General features: G+C 46.8%; 1 protein-coding gene across 3 annotated transcripts in view; it reads left to right on the forward strand.

Annotated features, from left to right (window-relative positions):
• Positions 1-3,214: 3,214 nt before the first annotated feature.
• Positions 3,215-18,929, forward strand: part of CNKSR1 (connector enhancer of kinase suppressor of Ras 1) — a 90,386-nt gene continuing 74,671 nt past the window's right edge. For 2 of the 3 annotated variants that reach the window (XM_068269211.1, XM_068269213.1), the window contains exon 1: positions 8,264-8,372. In XM_068269211.1, coding sequence (XP_068125312.1) covers positions 8,321-8,372 — 52 coding nt within the window. In that variant the 5' untranslated portion in view covers positions 8,264-8,320. Of the gene's footprint in view, positions 3,293-8,263; positions 8,373-18,929 lie in introns of those variants that run through there. The other variant, XM_068269212.1, reaches the window with a different exon arrangement.

Here is an 18,929-nt window from a genome sequence, read left to right on the forward strand (position 1 = left end):
TCTAAATGCGTTTTAATGAGAAAAAAACAAAAAAAAAGAAAAAAATCATTATTTCTCAGGTTTTAGCCATTATAGTTTTAAAATTAAACATTCTCCTGTGGATAAAACAAACACATATTATTTGCCCAGTTGTCCCGATTATTAAACCATTTAAATTATGTCCCTATCACAATGTATGGCGACAATATATTATTTTGAAATATAGGTGTTATTTTTCTGTTTTGTTTTTTTTTGTTCTGGCCATAATTACCAGCCCCAATGTAATAAATTAAAATTAATTTTCCCCCATAAAATATAGATTAAAAAAAGCTGAGTCCATAAGGAAACTATTTATTTATTTATTTTAAGCTGAATTTTTTTTTACAAGTGTTTTTTTTTTTGGGTGGGAGGGTTGTAAGTGTAATTTTATTAATGATGTGTATGTAATTGTGTATGTATGTATTTTGTATGTGTAATATACTTTTTGGCCACAACACTTCATTATAGGAAGTGATCACTTTTTTTTTTTTTCACACTTTATTGAACAGTAACAATTTCCTGTTTTTGTGAATGGACGTAGCCGCTGTTCGCGGTCACGTCCATTCACTCCAGGCACTGCGATTGGGTAGAGGACCGTTCAGTCCTCTTCCCCAATCACTCAGCACGGGATCCCGGCGGAATCGGCGGCGGTAGCGGCGCACACACGGCGATAGCGGCGGCGGGAACGACGTATTAAAACGTCATGTTGCTGTTAATAGGGTAAAGCATGACGTTTTAGTACGTTAGGTTGTCATTAAATGGTTGAACTGTCTTTGCCTGCTCCCTGTGTTACTGTGATTGTGTATATATTTAGCTAGTTAGATAGTCAGGGTGTTATATATATTTACCACTGCTTTCCCAGGTTGTTGTATATATTTTGTGCTGTGCATAGGTTTGCATGATATTTGCATGCATTTTCAATCAATCTTTATTTTTGCACCTTATCCCCTGGTTCCAGTGTCTGTATACTGCAAACTGTGGTCAAACCCTGTTTCTCCATTCAGGTCTGTGACAATAACAAGTTAAAGGTGATGCTACTCCATGAACCAACCACCAAACCAGTGATGGAAATGTCAGTAACAAATTATAAAATACTTGTATAAAGGGAAAAGACAGTTGGCACTACTGCATGAGACAATTGGTAATGAGGGAGCCAAGCAGGATACACATGCTTCCCAACCTTGGACGCCACATCAGTATGCTCAGATCCATATAGGTGCACTGGATAAGACAAAGAAGAGGAGGAGAGGATTGGCACTGCAAGTGAGCTTTTATTTCCAAAGATGGGCACTATGCGATAACATATATCAGATGTGATCATAGATAATCTGTCTCAGCTCATCCCCCTGCCCTACCCAGGTATAGGTGCCCCCAGTATAGATAGCCAGGTATTGGTTCCCCCAGTATAAGTAGCCAGTTATAGGTTGGGCCCCAGGATAGGAGGCCTGGTGTAGATGCCCTCAGTATAGGTAGCCTGGTATAGCTGGTGCCCCAGGATAGGCCAGCGAGATACAGGTGCTCCAGTATAGGTATTCAACTATAGATGGTGCCTCGGTATAGGTAGCCTGGTATAGTTGCCCTCAGTATAGGTAGCCTGGTATGGGTGCTGCACCAGTATAGGTTAGCCAGGTACAGGTACCCCCCAGTATAGGTAGCAAGCTATAGGCATCCCAGTATAAGTAGCTAAGTATAGGTGGTGCCCCAGTATAGGTAGCCAGGTACAGGTGGTGCCCTCAGTGAAGGTAGTCAGATATAGGTGGTGCCCCAGTATAGGTAGCTAGGAATAGGTGGTTCCAGCCCCAGTATAGGTAGCCAGGTATAGGTGGTGGCCCAGTATAGGTAGCCTGTAGCCAGATATAGGTGGTGCCCCAGTATAGAAAGTCCGCTGTAGCGGGCTCACTCATCTGCTCCCCACATTCAAGCGCTGATGTCACTCTTCTCTCTGGAGTGCAGTGTGCTGGTTAGCGAGCCACAGACCCGCAGCCAGCACATGCGGCCCTTCCATTGCTTTGGGGGCCCAGGGTCCTCAGAAACCCTGGGCACCTCACTGCAGTGTCAGTTGTCCCCCCCTGATGGCTGCCCTGTATGGGTGCACAGACACCGGCCTTACAGCTGCTTCACGGAAATACTGCTTCTTCAGAGACCAAGGATCCCATAGGGGTACACCTTTTGTCTCTGAAGAAGCAGTATTTCCACAAAACGGCTGTAAGGCCGGTGTCTGTGCACCCATACGTGCTTGGTATGTCCTGTATGCTGATCCCTGAATAAAACTTAAATTGCAAGGATTGATGCCTCCCCTGCTGTCTACTATTTTTCTACAATGTATCACTGCTGAATATGAAAACCACCCCTTTGTTATCCATGTAAGCCAGTGATGTCTAACCTTGGCACTCCAGCTGTGACTAAACTACAAAACCCATCATGCCTCTGCCTCCCTGAGTTATGCTTAGAGATGTCAGAGTATTGCAATGCCTCATGGGACTTGTAGTTCCAGCACAGCTGGAGTGCCAAGGTTAGCCATCACTGATATAAACTAAACACACATCCAGAACAGTTGGAATGCAATGATGTGTCAGCTTGTTCATTGTACAGAGCCACAATCCAACATGCATACAGAGTGAAGAGGATCAACCAATCCGAAGCAGTCTGTATGCATGTTGGATGCTTGTGGCTCTGTACAATTAATAAGCTGGCACGTCATTGCATTCCAGCGGATCTGGAGGTGTACTTAGCTTACAGGGAAAACAAAGGATGATTTGCATATTCAGCAGTGATGCTCATTCCAATCTGAATAATTGCAAATACCTTTTGTTTTAAGAAGGCAAACGTCTTTTTTTACTTAACATCAAAAAATCTACTAAAACTCCCAGAGGATCATGGCTCAGTAGTTTTGGATTAGCCATTTCGGTTTATGACCAGTGATTGTTTATGCAGCTGTTCCTGCTACGGAATGCCAGAAGAGTTCTGTCTATGCTTGCTGCTTTTCTCATCTTTGTAAGGGCATTAATTAGTTATGCCTAATTAGATCTCCCATATTGCCAAAGCACAGGCATATGTTATAATCTTCATCTCAAAGTGTTTTGCAAAAAAGTTCACATAAACATACCTTAGAAGCGAGGTCTCTGGACGCTGGAGAGATACGTAGAGGGTGCACTTCTCCTGCGTAGACTGGCTCCGACTGACAAAAGTGCGGGGACCCTGTACCGAAGCCGCGGACAGAGGAGGATGGCGGCGCAGATGCAATCGGAGCGTATGAGGCTGGAGGATGCCCAAGGTATGTGTAAAACGTTTATTTAATCCAGCTCTGAATCTCTTTAAGCCCCGTTAGGACTGCTCGTCCCTCGCTGCCTCCCTGGGTCACTCCTGTCACCCACAATTGTCCCTGAAAGCCTGGCCGAGTTGTGCTCTATCGCGCATACGCGGCCTGGCATGCTTCTGTCCCTGGGAGAGAAGTACTTCTGTGCAGGCACTGGTTGCTCCCAGGTACGGGAGCGCGCCTGGCCACGCATGCGCGATGGAGCATAACTCGGCCAGGCTTTCAGGGACAATTGTGGGTGACAGGAGTCACCCAGGGAGACAGCGAGGGGCGAGCAGTCCTAATGGGGCTTAAGAAAGCCTCAGGTAAGAATGGAACCTGAGATGCTTCTCGTCTCAGGTCGACTTGTGAGGTATGCTACAGGTATATCTGAATACTAACTCAGGAGGGAGAAACCTCTGGATCCTCAAAAGGCTTCCCCCATTCTACTCAGCCAGGCTGATCCAGCGATGGGAGCTCCAAAGTGTAGCCACACTGCACCTGTGCAGTAGCACAGACCTGCTTGTGCTCCTGCTGAGCTCATTGGGTCCATACTACTGTGCAGATTGCTCATGCATGCGCAGTATCATGAACCTGACCAGGCTTGGCTTTTTCTGCCAGAGCCTAAGTAAGTCTGTGCTACAGCGTATGCGCCAGCTGTTGACAAGTGGATTTTTCGGGGGTCTCAGGCTGGTGGAGGAGGATGGGGGAAGCCTCTCCAGGATCCAGAGGTGACTACTACACTGTAAGGGAACTTTTTTCCCTACAGGTACACTTTACGGTTATTAAACATACTACAAAAATTCTTAGCCAAGACAATTGTTCTCTGAGGTGTCAGCTGTTGTTTAGCAGTTTGTCCTGCTGGATTTTTGACAGCGACAAATAATCACATTGCATTGCTGCTTGCTTGTGCACCACCCCTCATTCTTTCACCCCTGGACTCCTGTTAAATTCAACTTGAGCATGTATGAGGCTTAAGGGCCCGTCCCCAGTAAACGAGGTGTGCACGAACGTGATTTTGCACACTCATTTTCTGATGCACAGCATGTGCTGTGAGATGCGCTATAATGCGGACTTCAGTAGCCACAATCACATACAAGTCAATGAGAAATTGCATGAAATGTCTGCTAAAATGTTCTCAGATGCGGTACATAGTAGTATGTAGTATAAGGGCCTGTTTTCACTGGTCGAAATGCTGCTGTGCAATCATCGCACTGCACCGCACACACTTACGGTCGCGCCGTGATGCGGCTCAATACACCCCCTATGGGACCCGGAAGCGAACTGCAGAAAACTGCAGCATGCTTTCCATAAATTTAGCCACACCGCATTGCGACCGCAGTTTGCTTGTGGTACGGTGATCACACTGCGTGTAGTGGAAACGGGCCCTGATGCTGGGACTACACCATACAATTTTCTGTTAGATTCTTCTGTTATGCTGGGCATACACGGCAGTCACGCAGGCTTATCAATCGAGCCTGATGGCTCGATTGATAATATCCGACGTGTCCGATCACCGCATGGATCGATTCCTCGCTCGATACCCGCAGGCGGACAATAGCGGAAATTGAGCGGAAGATAAAAAAGCGCCCGTGGGGACAAGCGGGAATCGATCCGGGTGGCCGCGGGGACGCGGCGGGAGTCAATCCGCCGGCTAATCGAGCCGCCGGATCTTACCGTGTATTCCTAGCATAAGAGCTTAACTACGCATCTGTTCATAGTATTCAAAATCTGTTGATCCTCACACAACACGGAAGTGGTGAAATTGGGCAATCAAAATTGTATGTGTATACCAGGATTATTGTCTCCCATCAGGAATCAATCCCTTGGTGACAAATAGGGGACTGATGGTGTACAGATGCTAGTGATGCCTTCTGTAGCTATTAAGAATGGCAAAGGGACAACGATCAGCACACGAGAGAGCTGGCAGGGGAGCGAAAATAACACTGCAATTGGGCATGCTCCGATGTCATTAAGGATCCAATCCAACATGTTGGAACCTTGAGTGATGCCGGCCATATGCTATACACACATTATAAAGGTGAACGATTGTTGTCCAAAGCAGTAGTTATGGGCCAACTTCTATCTAATGTGTGCATGTACCTTCTTTTAGGCATTAGTAAGGTTGAGATGAGTCATGAAAAAGTCCAAAGGGAAATTCGACTAACATGATTGGGTGGACAGCGCCATCTCGAACTGCTAGGTTTCGGATAGGTTGTAGTAATGATATGCCCACACTATACGGCCAATTAGAATGCTTCAAGTTGTAGATGCCGCTGTAACTGTAGAACTGTACCCTGTGGACTGGGCTCACCTCAACCATACTAGCTCCTCTTTATAATTGCGGAAACAAAAATGTGTGACAATTTCCAGTAGACTAAAAGACCTCTGGAACCAAGAGGACTGGGACCATTTGGACTGAGGGGAAAACACAACCTAGAGGCCCAGTTACGGAAGCCCCCGCCCAAATACACACAAGAAAGAATGCATCAATGGTAGTTTAAAGCAACAATACACTTTGCAGTTACATTAAAGGATACCAGAGCTGAAGTGAGTAGGAGAAATGGGGGGAACAGGCATGTACGGGAAGCTATCCTGATGCCCACCTCTTCCCCCGTTCTCCTCCGACCCCCTCCTTTACTAGCTAAAGGCCCCCCAGCAGTCTCGTCTGGGTTGGCTGGGTCACAGATCGCTCATAGGCGTGGAAGCACGTGGCTCAGGGCCGTGCATGCACAGTAGCCACCGTCTGGCAGCGGCCGACCAGCTTTGCAGGGGTCACAGCTGCTGGCTGGAGGGACTCAGAAGGACATTGGAACAGGATAACGCCAGGGGGCTGCAAGGAGCCTGAAGTAAGTGCTGGGTCCCTCTCTTGTCGAATAGGTTTCTGCATTAAGCAAGCATGGCTGTTGGTGATAATATCTGTACTGGACCTGCACAAGTAACATCCCCACATGCCCAGTGAAATGGTCAAATAGGTTTCTTCAGTGCAAAAGCTTGAATCTTGGGCAAGCGTGTTTGTACTGGGCATGCACAAGTGAGCTCCGCGCTTGCCCAGTAGAACTAAGGCACCTGTGCATGGCTCTTTTCCTTCATGCAAAAGCACCTCACTTTACTGGGCATGTGTGGACGTTACTTGCGCATGCCCAGTAAAGATACACTCGCCCACGGTCATGCTAGTGCACTGAAAGAACATATTCGACCAGAGACGGACCCAATAAACTACAAACAGCTCCCAGCATGCCTCCCACGTCCTCTATAGAGGCACTACAGCTGCCAGCATGCCCCTCCCCCTCTATAGAGACAACAGAGCTCCCAGCATGCCCCTCCCACTCCATAGAGGCACCACAGCTACCATCATACTCCTCCCCTTCCATAGCAGCACCAGGGCATGCCCCTCCACCTCCATATATATTGTCTCCCAGAGCCAGCTGCAGGGCCCCCCAGGCTTCCTTCAGGCCCCTTTCACACTGGGGCGTTGTATTGTGGCATTTTACCGCACTGCTACCGCAGGGCAATGTCAGTCTAGGGGGGTTAAATCACATTGCCTGCAGTGCAGTGTGGTGCGCCAGAAGTACCCCATTAACTCTAGTAAATACTTACGTTACATCACTTAAGTTACTGTGGGGCTCCTGCGTCCGCTTGCAACAATCTGTGGCGGCCTGGAAGTCATGTAAGTCTATGGTTACGCATCAATTTTTAAAAATAATGCCAGCGGCGGTGCGATTGTGTTCCAAAAACAAGACGGGAGTGCAAGCGGGTATCACTTCCTGTTTGGCCAGCTCCCGGACAGGGATTACCATGTATTAACGCAGTAATCCGCCACCACTGCCTCCAATATGCAGTCTGAAGCCAGCCTCAATGTGAATAGTGGTTCCCTGTAGAGTATTTGCAGTGTAGCGCACTCTCCTATCCAGCTGGCTCCCTCCCTCCATCTGTGTGCTTCATCCTAGCAGGTGCCTTATCTACATGACCTAGCGACATGTACATACTCATGTACTGCTGGGTCACGGAGTCTCGAATCCGTGACGGAGATGATGCGACTGCGAGGATGGAGGCGTTAGCACACAGGTGAGCACGTCAGCTGGGCAGGTGAGTTCGCTCTGCTATAAATACTCCTTAGAAGATCCAGGGGACCACTATTCAATTTGGGAAGACCAAGGGGGGCCCAGCAGCTGGCTCTGGAGAACAACCCAATATTATATGGAAGAGGGGTATGCTGGGACTTGTGGTGCCTCTTTGGAAATCCATGGTGCCTATATGGAGGGGCTTGCTGGGAACTGTGGTGCCTCTATTGAGGGAAAGGGGCATATTGTGGCTGTGGAGCCTCTATAGAGGGATGGACATGCTGGGAACAGTAGTGCCTCTGTGGATTACAAGGGCATGCTGGCCACTTTAGTTCTTCTATAGGAGAGGGGGAGACTTGCTGGGAGCTGTAGTGCCTCTATAGACGGGGAGGGGAAAAAGGGGCCACCTAATGCTGTAGAGTGGAGTGGAGGAGGGGTGTCAGAAGTGGAGTGGAGGAGGGGTGTCAGAAGCTAAGTAGCATGCAGGGTCACAGCAGCAGAAGGAAATCCCAGCCAGATCATCCAGCTTCCTGCAACCAGTGCAGTGCAGTGTACATTCCCTTCTCTCCACTATGCATGTATAGTACATGCATCGCAAGCATACATAAGGATTTTCTAATCTAAACTGCTTAGCTTTGAAAAGTTCAAAGTGAAACTAAAGCTAGCTCTCCATACAGCACAAAAGTAGTCCAGTTACATTGTGATTACCAGAGACTAGAGAAGCTCAAACTGAGACTACACACAGCTCGGATTTCTCTATCTATTAAATGATCTGTATACAAGGTGGAACTTGGGCTTGCTGGTACGATAAACAGTGAACACCAGGGGGCGGAGGAAGCACTCTCCTCCTCTGCTGCACTGATTCAGACACTCCCGCCACCAGAAGAACATGAAGAATCTTACCTGAGTGACGTCACAAGGTGCCCCGCCAGGAAGTGCAGTAATGGAGCCTATATCTTCTTGGAGCCCGGAGACAGTCAGCACATACTTACAGGGTGAGACTGGCAACTTGCAGGGGTTTGGTGCTCTGATCGCGAAAACAAAGTGTTAAAAGGCAGCTTTGCGAATTACAGTACTGCTGTGTACACTAGGGTGGGGTTTCCGAGTGAAAGCATTCAGGCCAATATTCATGATTACTACTGAAAATGAATGGTGTTTTTATTGTTGTCAGTGACCCATCTAAAGAAGACTTTTTTTTCTCGACTTCCTGCCCCATGAACACAAACAGGAAGTCAGAGGAAATCAATTGTCAGTTGTGTACAGAGCTGGTGTCCATTGTGTAATACTGTATTGCTAACTGTTCTGATGTCATCATGGGCACAGAAAATGTAGGGGAAAGCTATTGTGTGGAAGACACAGACAGTAATAACAACCTGGCACAGGTCTCGGTTCTTTATGCTGTTTGAAAAAAAAAATGCTTTGGCTAAAGTTTTGATTATATGCAGTGCTTTACGATGCTGCACGCTGTTATACTGCATTGCACTGCTCACGTTGCTTAGGTGCATTGCACAGCAGCAAGCTGCATTAGGCCTGGTTCACACAGGCAATAAAAGGAGATCGCAACTGAACCGATTGTAATGGATGAGAACTGATCCAATGTAAACCTATGGATCCGTTCATATTTGTTCAAATGGATCCGATCCACACACTCTGCTGAATGGACCGCAAGTTTGGTAGTACAGCAATTTTTACGTACAGAATTATTTTGCAATGCAACTGATGCACTGTGATAGGACCTTCAGGCTAGGTTCACAGTGGCCAGTTGCATAACGCATGTGTTATAATGACTGTGAACTGCAATGGAGACTGGACATCAGCCCCGGGCCACCCATGAGGCAGGTGCCTCAGGTGGCGGAGCCGCAGAAGTGTGGGGGGGAGGCACGCTGCCCTACTTGTTGTTGCATCGAGCTGGAGGAGGTAGCAGCCAGGAAGGGGGAGCAGTGGGGAGGGGGGTCAGACTTCGCCCCCCTTCACCTCGGGCTCCCCCTCCAACTATTTACCCAGCATTTAAGTAATTGAGCGGGCCGGGGAGGCGATGACTCACCTTCCTTCTTGTGCTCCAGCATTGCGTTCCACTGCTGCTTGTGCCACTTCCTGCAATGCCGCCCCACTGCTGCTACCCACTCCAGGCTACCTATTACTGGTGGCAATGCTACCTAAGGGGGGGGGGCATCCTCATGGCCTCAGGTGGCTAACAGTCTAGTACCAGTCCTGCTGGGCATAGACGTTAAAGGAGAACTGTAGTCAGAGGTAAATGGAGGCTGCCATATTTATTTCCTTTTAAGCAATACCAGTTGCCTGGCAGCCCTGCTGATCTATTTGGCTGAAGTAGTGGTTGAATCACACCAGAAACAAGCATGCAGCTACTCTTGTCATACCTGTCAAAATTGTCAGAAAAACCTGATCTGCTGCATGCATGTTCAGGGTCTATGGCTGAAAGTATTAGAGGCAGAGGATCAGCAGCATAGCCAGGTAACTGGTATTGCTTAACCACTTGAGGACCGTGGGCTTTACCCCCCTTAAAGTGGATCCGAGATGAACTTTTACTCATTGCATAATTGTGTTCCTTTCCTATTGTTTATAGGGCATTCCTCAAGCCAAATACGTTTTTGTTTTGTTTTAATACCCTAACTTCCTATAAACTAAACAAGCCACACCCATAGCTTCTCCAGAGTGCCTTGGCGCTTGCAAGGGATTGTGGGATTTCAGTCTGGTCAGGTGAAAAAGGTGTTAGGGCCGGTTCACATGGACGGCAGGCGGCGTTGGGGCGGCCAGGAAGTCGCGTCGTCCTGTGACGTCCCGTTCGGTGGCGGCGGTACAGAGATCGTCGCGATCGACGTTTCTCGTCCCCGCAGGGGGACATGAAGCCGCGCCGGCTAGCCGTCCCTGGACGTTGCATGCGGCTTCTAGGGACGGCCGAAACGATGCGTTAAATCGGGATCAGAACGCCGCGTTTATGCAATCGACGGTAATCGACGGTAACCGCGCAATGCTAAACGCTCCTATTCACTTGAATGGGAGAGTTTAGCCGATGGGTCCCGAACGCTTGACGGTAGACGCCGCCAAGCGTCCGTGTGAACCGGCCCTTACTAGCTATAGATTTCAGAGGCAGTTTTCACAATCTGTGAGCTGCAGTGCAGATACAGATCAGTTGCCTGTGTAATGGAGGAGATAAGAGTGGAGTTTTCACAGAATATGCAGATTAGCATGTCTAGATACAGATAAGCTTGCCTGTGTGTGTAATTGTGTAATAGTGACAAGCAGAAAACATGTCTGCTCCTATTATATCACAGGAAAAAATATTAATATACTGTTGAAGCTGTTTGAAGATAGATTTGCTGTGTAAAATATCTAAACTTTAGATAAGATATATAGACAAGTCACTTGTTATATTTAGTTTTTCATCTCGGATCTGCTTTAAGGACCAGGCACTTTTTTTCCATTCAGACCACTGCAGTTTTCACGGTTTATTGCTCGCTCATACAACCTACCACCTAAATGAATTTTACCTCCTTTTCTTGTCACTAATAAAGCTTTCTTTTGGTGCTATTTGATTGCTGCTGTGAGTTTTACCTTTAATTATATTCATCAAAAAAAGACATGAATTTTGGCAAAAAATGATTTTTTTTACTTTCTGTGCTGACATTTTTCAAATAAAGTAAAATTTCTGTATACATGCAGCGCGAAAAATGTGGACAAACATGTTTTTGATAAAATAAACCCCATTCAGTGTATATTTATTGGTTTGGGTAAAAGTTATAGCGTTTACAAACTATGGTGCAAAAAAGTGAATTTTCCCATTTTCAAGCATCTCTGACTTTTCTGACCACCTGACATGTTTCATGAGGGGCTAGAATTCCAGGATAGTATGAATACCCCCCAAATGACCCCATTTTGGAAAGAAGACATCCCAAAGTATTCACTGAGAGGCATAGTGAGTTCATAGAAGATATTAATTTTTGTCACAAGTAAGCGGAAATTACACTTTGGCCTCGATTCATAAAGCATTTCCGCATTCGGAAATGCTGAAAACTGCTCACTTTACCGACCACACAGCAAAATCTGTATTCATAAAGGCTTTTTCCGCATGAAAAGCCGACATTCGTGAGCAGAGTGATCAATCACCGCCTTGCGCGGTGATTATCATAGCAAAAGTAACAAGTAGTCAATTCATAAAGATTAGAGGTAGCGGTATGCGGACGGGTATTACCGCTACCTCTGATGTGGCGAGAAGCGTGCGGAATACATTGCAGTGAATGGGACAGACCTCCCAAGCAGCTGCAGAGAGAACACCGCACGGAGGGACTCCGCCTGCTTCCCCTGTTTCCGCATGTCTCCCGACAGCCTAACGCCTGCCTACAGCGGAATATCTCCGCACGCCTGTCACATCTAGCAAAATTTTTATGAATTACCACCCTGAAGGCGGAAATACCGACAGCGGTGTTTCCCCGCTCGACGTTACCTTCCCCACAGCACTTTTATGAATCGAGGCCTTTGTAACAAAAAAAAAAAAAGTTTCCATTTCTTCTAACTTGCGACGAAAAAAAATGAAATCTGCCATGGACTCACCATGCCCCTTTCTGAATACCTTGAAGTGTCTACTTTCCAAAATGGGGTCATTTGTGGGGTGTGTTTACTGTCCTTGCATTTTGGGGGGGTGCTAATTTGTAAGCACCCCTGTAAAGCCTAAAGGTGCTCATTGGACTTTGGGCCCCTTAGCGCAGTTAGGCTGCAAAAAAGTGCCACACATGTGGTATTGCCGTACTCAGGAGAAGTAGTATAATGTGTTTTGGGGTGTATTTTTACACATACCCATGCTGGGTGGGAGAAATATCTCTGTAAATGACAATTTTTTTAATTTTTTTAATTGTCCATTTACAGAGATCTTTCTCCCACTCAGCATGGGTATGTGTAAAAATACACCCCAAAACACATTATACTACTTCTCCTGAGTACGGCGATACCACATGTGTGGCACTTTTTTGCACCCTAAGGGCTGGTTCAGACGGACGCTTGCAGAGTGTTTACAGCCAGCGTTGTGACAAAAAATAAAATCTTCTATGAACTCACTGTACTACTAACAGAATACCTTGGGGTGTCTTCTTTCTAAAATGGAGTCATTTGTGGGGTTCCTATACTGTCCTGGCATTTTAGGGGCCCTAAACCGTGAGGAGTAGTCTTGAAACAAAATTTCTCAAAATGACCTGTGAAATCCTAAAGGTACTCATTGGACTTTGGGCCCCTTAGCGCAGTTAGGGTGCAAAAAAGTGCCACACATGTGGTATCGCCATACTCGGGAGAAGTAGTACAATGTGTTTTGGGGTGTATTTTTACACATACCCATGCTGGGTGGGAGAAATATTTCTGTAAATGACAATTGTTTGATTTTTTTTTACACACAATTGTCCATTTACAGAGGTATTTCTCCCACCCAGCATGGGTATGTGTAAAAATACACCCCAAAACACATTATACTACTTCTCCCGAGTACGGCGATACCACGTGTGGCACTTTTTTGCAGCCTAACTGCGCTAAGGGGCCCAAAGTCCAATGAGTACCTTTAGGATTTCACAGGTCATTTTTGTTTCAACATTACTCCTCACGGTTTAGGGCCCCTAAAATGCCAGGGCAGTATAGGTACCCCACTAATGACCCCATTTTAGAAAGAAGACACCCCAAGGTATTCCGTTAGGAGTATGGTGAGTTCATAGAAGTTTTTATTTTTTTGTCACAAGTTAGCGGAAATTGATTTTAATTGTTTTTTTTTTTTCACAAAGTGTCATTTTCCGCTAACTTGTGACAAAAAATAAAATCTTCTATGAACTCACCATACTCCTAAGGGAATACCTTTGGGTGTCTTCTTTCTAGAATGGGGTCATTTGTGGGGTTCCTATACTGTCCTGGCATTTTAGGGGCCCTAAACCGTGACGCGTAGTCTTGAAACCAAATGTCGCAAAATGACCTGTGAAATCTTAAAGGTACTCATTGGACTTTGGCCCCCTTAGCGTACTTAGGGTGTAAAAAAGTGCCACACATGTGGTACCGCCGTACTCAGGAGAAGTAGTATAATGTGTTTTGGGGTGTATTTTTACACATACCCATGCTGGGTGGGAGAAATATCTCTGTAAATGACAATTGTTTGATTTTTTTTACACACAATTGTCCATTTACAGAGGTATTTCTCCCACCCAGCATGGGTATGTGTGAAAATACACCCCAAAACACATTATACTACTCCTGAGTACGGCGATACCACATGTGTGACACTTTTTTTGCAGCCTAGGTGCGCTAAGGGGCCCAACGTCCTATTCACAGGTCATTTTGAGGCATTTGTTTTCTAGACTACTCCTCACGGTTTAGGGCCCCTAAAATGCCAGGGCAGTATAGGAACCCCACAAGTGACCCCATTTTAGAAAGAAGACACCCCAAGGTATTCCGTTAGGTGTATGGCGAGTTCATAGAAGATTTTATTTTTTGTCACTAGTGAAAAATGACACTTTGTGAAAAAAAAAAAAAAAAAAATCAATTTCCGCTAACTTTTGACAAAAAATAAAATCTTCTATGAACTCGCCATACACCTAACAGAATACATTGGGGTGTCTTTTTTTCTAAACTGGGGTCACTTGTAGGGTTCCTATACCGCCCTGGCATTTTACGGGCCCAAAACCGTGAGTAGTCTGGAAACCAAATGTCTCAAAATGACTGTTCAGGGGTATAAGCAACTGCAAATTTTGATGACAGGTGGTGTATGAGGGGGTGAATTTTGTGGAACCGGTCATAAGCAGGGTGGCCTTTTAGATGACAGGTATTGGGCCTGATCTGATGGATAGGAGTGCTAGGGTGGTGACAGGAGGTGATTGATGGGTGTCTCAGGGGGTGGTTAGAGGGGAAAATAGATGCAATCAATGCACTGGGGAGGTGATCGGAAGGGGGTCTGAGCGGGATCTGAGGGTTTGGCCGAGTGATCAGGAGCCCACACGGGGCAAATTAGGGCCTGATCTGATGGGTAGGTGTGCTAGGGGGTGACAGGAGGTGATTGATGGGTGTCTCAAGGTGTGATTAGAGGGGGAAATAGATGCAAGCAATGCACTGGCGAGGTGATCAGGGCTGTGGTCTGAGGGCGTTCTGAGGGTGTGGGCGGGTGATTGAGTGCCCTAGGGGCAGATAGGGGTCTAATCTGATGGATAGCAGTGACAGGGGGTGATTGATGGGTAATTAGTGGGTGTTTGGAGGAGAGAACAGATGTAAACAATGCACTTGGGAGGTGATCTGACGTCGGATCTGCGGGCGATCTATTGGTGTGGGTGGGTGATCAGATTGCCCGCAAGGGGCAGGTTAGGGGCTGATTGATGGGTGGCAGTGCCTGGGGGTGATTGATGGGTGGCAGTGACAGGGGGTGATTGATGGGTGATTGCCAGGTGATTGCCAGGTGATTGACAGGTGATCAGTGGGTTATTACAGGGAAGAACAGATGTAACTAATGCACTGACGAATTGATAAGGGGGGGTCTGAGGGCAATCTGAGTGTGTAGGCGGGTGATTGGGTGCCCGCAAGGGGCAGATTAGGGTCTGATCTGATGGGTAACAGTGACAGGTGGTGATAGGGGGTGATTGATGGGTAATTAGTGGGTGTTTAGGGTAGAGAACAGATGTAAACACTGCACTTGGGAGGTGATCTGACGTCGGATCTGCGGGCGATCTATTGGTGTGGGTGGGTGATCAGATTGCCCGCAAGGGGCAGGTTAGGGGCTGATTGATGGGTGGCAGTGACAGGGGGTGATTGATGTGTGATTGACGGGTGATTGACAGGTGATCAGGGGGATAGATGCATACAGTACACTGGGGGGGGGGGGGGGGGTCTGGGGAGAATCTGAGGGGTGGGGGGGGGGTGATCAGGGGGGGGATAAAAAAAAATAGCGTTGACAGATAGTGACAGGGAGTGATTGATGGGTGATTGGGTGCAAACAGGGGTCTGGGGTTGGGCAGGGGGGGTCTGAGGGGTGCTGTGGGCGATCTGGGGCAGGGGGGGGGGGGGAGAAATCAGTGTGCTTGGGTGCGACATAGGGTGGCTGCAGCCTGCCCTGGTGGTCCCTCGGACATTGGGACCACCAGGGCAGGAGGCAGCCTGTATAATACACTTTGTAAACATTACAAAGTGTATTATACACTTTATATGCGGCGATCGCGGGGTTAACATCCCGCCGGCGCTTCCGTATGGCCGGCGGGATGTTGCGGCGGGTGAACAGAGTCAGGCGCCGGCGGAGGATCGCGTCACGGATGACGCGATCGCTCCGCCCATGCCCCTAAAAGGACCGCCGCCTCTGTGGGTGAGCTGGTCCTTGCGGGCTCCACTTCCCGGCCGCCCCTGTGCGTTAGGCGTCGGGAAGTGGTTAAATGGAAATAAATATGGCAGCCTCCATACACCTCTCTCTACAGTTCTCCTTTAATACAAAGCCTGCATGCAGTGAGTTAGAATAATGCAATCCTTTACTGTGAACAGGCCCATAGAATTGTATGGACGGTGAGTTGACATGCAGAATTATTCTGCAACACAACTGATCACTGTGAACAGGGCCTAAGGATCCTTTTACACGTAATGCGTTTTAATGCATTGCAATACGTTGTGTTTTAACTTTCCATAGCAGTGCATTATGAAAAAGCTTCAGTTTTTCAGGGTGGAGTGGAAAGAGGCCATAGGGAAACATGGACAGTGCCTTGCACATCAGTAGTCCTTTCAGTTATAGCTGACAGCAACTGATATAGTGTAAAAGAACTCTTAACCTTTAGAACTCAATATGCCAGTATTTCCAGTATGCTGATATGATTGGGGCAGTACCGTTGAGGACAGTTCAGAAGAATGCACTGTGTTGTTGTTTGTGCTATAGCATCTACCCTCAACTAGGTATATGTGAACAGGCCTTCATGCTACTGAACCAGAGCGCAAAGAGGGAAATAGAGCTAGTATTGGTTAGAATTCGGAACTGGCAAGAAACAAGCAAACAAACACCCGGCCACCGGGAGCCCGATCTGGTGTAATACCTTCTTGGTTGAGACAGAGTAAATCACAGCACACTCTACAACTTGAAGTATTCTAATTGGAATAATAGTGTGGGCGTATTTTTACTACATCATATCCGAAACCTAGAAGTAGTGAAATTTCCCTATAAGTTTTTATGTATTGTGTGACTTGCTTTTGTTATGTGGGCTGCTGCCAGGTAGGGCTTACATTTGAGAGACGGCTTATATTTCAAGCATGCTAGGAATTCCTGCTAAGGCTTATTCTCAGGGGATGTCTTACTTTAGGTGAAACACGGTAGTGAATCAACCTCAATTTCCTCCCAGGCAATGCACACTGAGCAAAACTGGCACAGAAGCAGTTCAGACTTACTTTCCTAGTGACCTAAGTAATACATGGAAAGGGAGGGGTGTCATGGCATGAATGGAAAAGTATTTTGTCAGTAGAGTTGTGGTATAAATTTCACTTTTATTTCAATTATACTCACAAAGGTGGGTTGCTCCAAAGAGGCAACCACTCGTATGTGCAAGTGGAGAAGTACCGTCTCCACTCTGCCTTTTCTTGTAGATCCTCGGTCGCAACTCCAAAATGAAAAAATATATTTTTTCGACTCTCCTGAAGTGAGAGAACGAAAAAGATCCTACTGAGTAGGATATAATAGGTGAATTTGGAAGGTTGGAGGCGCCCAATTGGAGTGATAAATAAGTCTTCAAATTAAAGAAGATAAAAAGTAAGAGTAGGTTTCTCTTAATAAAATAAAATTTACTTAATCAAATAGGATAAAATATAATTTCATTCATATACCCTACCTATATACTGGGTATATAGGCGCCTCCGGACCTTCGACAGCTATACAGCTGGCACTCATTTGACCTGAGAAAGCGGCTTACGCCGAGTAACGCGTTGTCATAGTGCTGTTCGCAATTAATAAATGAAATTATATTTTATCCTATTTTAGTAAATTTTATTTTATTAAGACAAACCTACTCTTACTCTTTATCTTCTTTAATTTGAAGACTTATTTATCACTCCAATTGGGTTCCTCCAACCTTCCAAATTCACCTAGTATGGGTTAGGTGACCCAGAAGGAAACCTCATAGGGAACCGTTCTCCAATCACAGCACTCTCTACAATTTGAAATATTCTAATTGGAATGATAGTGTGGGCGTATTTTTACTACATCATATCCGAAACCTAGAAGTCCGAAATGGTGCTGTCCACCCAATCACGTTAGTGAAATTTCCCTATGAGTTTTTCTACTGGGTCACCTAAACCATGCTAGCACCCAAGGGTGCTCCTTGGAAAGGAATGGTGAGCATAATGGGCGCTCCTCTGCCACTGTCTGGACACCTCGTTACCATGGTGCCATTGAGAAAACGTGTCCAGTTTGATACAACCAGCTGGCCGTATTGATTCTGACCAAGCCACTTTGTACTCCTGTAGCTCATAGCTGTAATGCTCAAAGTGCATCACTCTGCACCACTGCTGTGAAAATGGGCCCTGAGGGTTCGTACACACTTGCAACTCAGATCATTAACGACCGCCTAATGCCGATAGGCGGCGGCTGGTCGTAAGTGGAATTGCATGGAAACGGCCTTTCCATGTCCGTTCACGGAGGGTGTATCCGTGAACGACCTGTGAGCCGCCGATTGCGGCTCGCAGGCTAATTGTAAACACGCGGGGAAGAAATCCCCGCTGTTTACATCCATACGGCCGCCCGGAAAGGGAGCGAGGCTGGGAATCGCTGCGAAGGGGGGCTTTGAGGAGCCGCCCCCCCCCCCGCAACACGCAGGCAGCTGGCGGCGATCAGACTCCCCCTGCAGGACATCCCTCTAGTGGGGAAAAAGGGGGGAAGTCTGATCGCCCTGTCTGCAACAGGATCTGTGCTGTGGGCTGAATAGCCCACCCAGCACAGATCCTTCCAAAATAGCCCGGTCCTTATGTGGTTAAACAATCGATTGGGATTGTTTTGGGCAATTTCACAAAGTTTGTACAGGTGCTCTCTGATGCCTCCCAACTGGTCCAACTGGTTGTTTAGCATGCGGCCAAACCGTTGCCAATCACTTTTGGTATTTAGAGCTGCTCGAGGCAGCAGAGAAGCAGGTAGGATAGCCCCAGATGTGCACTAAACCTTAGAGTAAGCCTTTTAAAGGGACTCCGAGCAGTGCAGAAACTATGGAAAGATGCATATCATTTTAATGCTCTCTTTCTCCTCTTTCCAATGATATATAAACCGCCGCCCTACGCCTTTTAGTTTTCGCTATTTTCGCGATTGAAATTGCCGCGGCCACGATTTTGATTGCGAAAATAGAGAAATCTAAAGGTGTAGGGTGACGATTTAGGTGTCGTCAGAAAAAGGAGAAAGAGAGCCTTAAAGCGGTATTGTCACCATAAAACAAAAATTTCAACAGCAACTGGTCTGAGTGTATTAAGTGATAAAGATGCTAAGCCTGCATTTAAAACTTTCAAAACTAATTCTGCTGTTATGACTTCGAGTTATCATATACCTTAAGAGCACTGGCTCTTTAGTAGTCGGT

This window comes from Hyperolius riggenbachi, chromosome 2 (genome assembly GCF_040937935.1).
Source record: "Hyperolius riggenbachi isolate aHypRig1 chromosome 2, aHypRig1.pri, whole genome shotgun sequence".
In the NCBI taxonomy this organism is placed as follows: Eukaryota; Metazoa; Chordata; class Amphibia; order Anura; family Hyperoliidae; genus Hyperolius; species Hyperolius riggenbachi.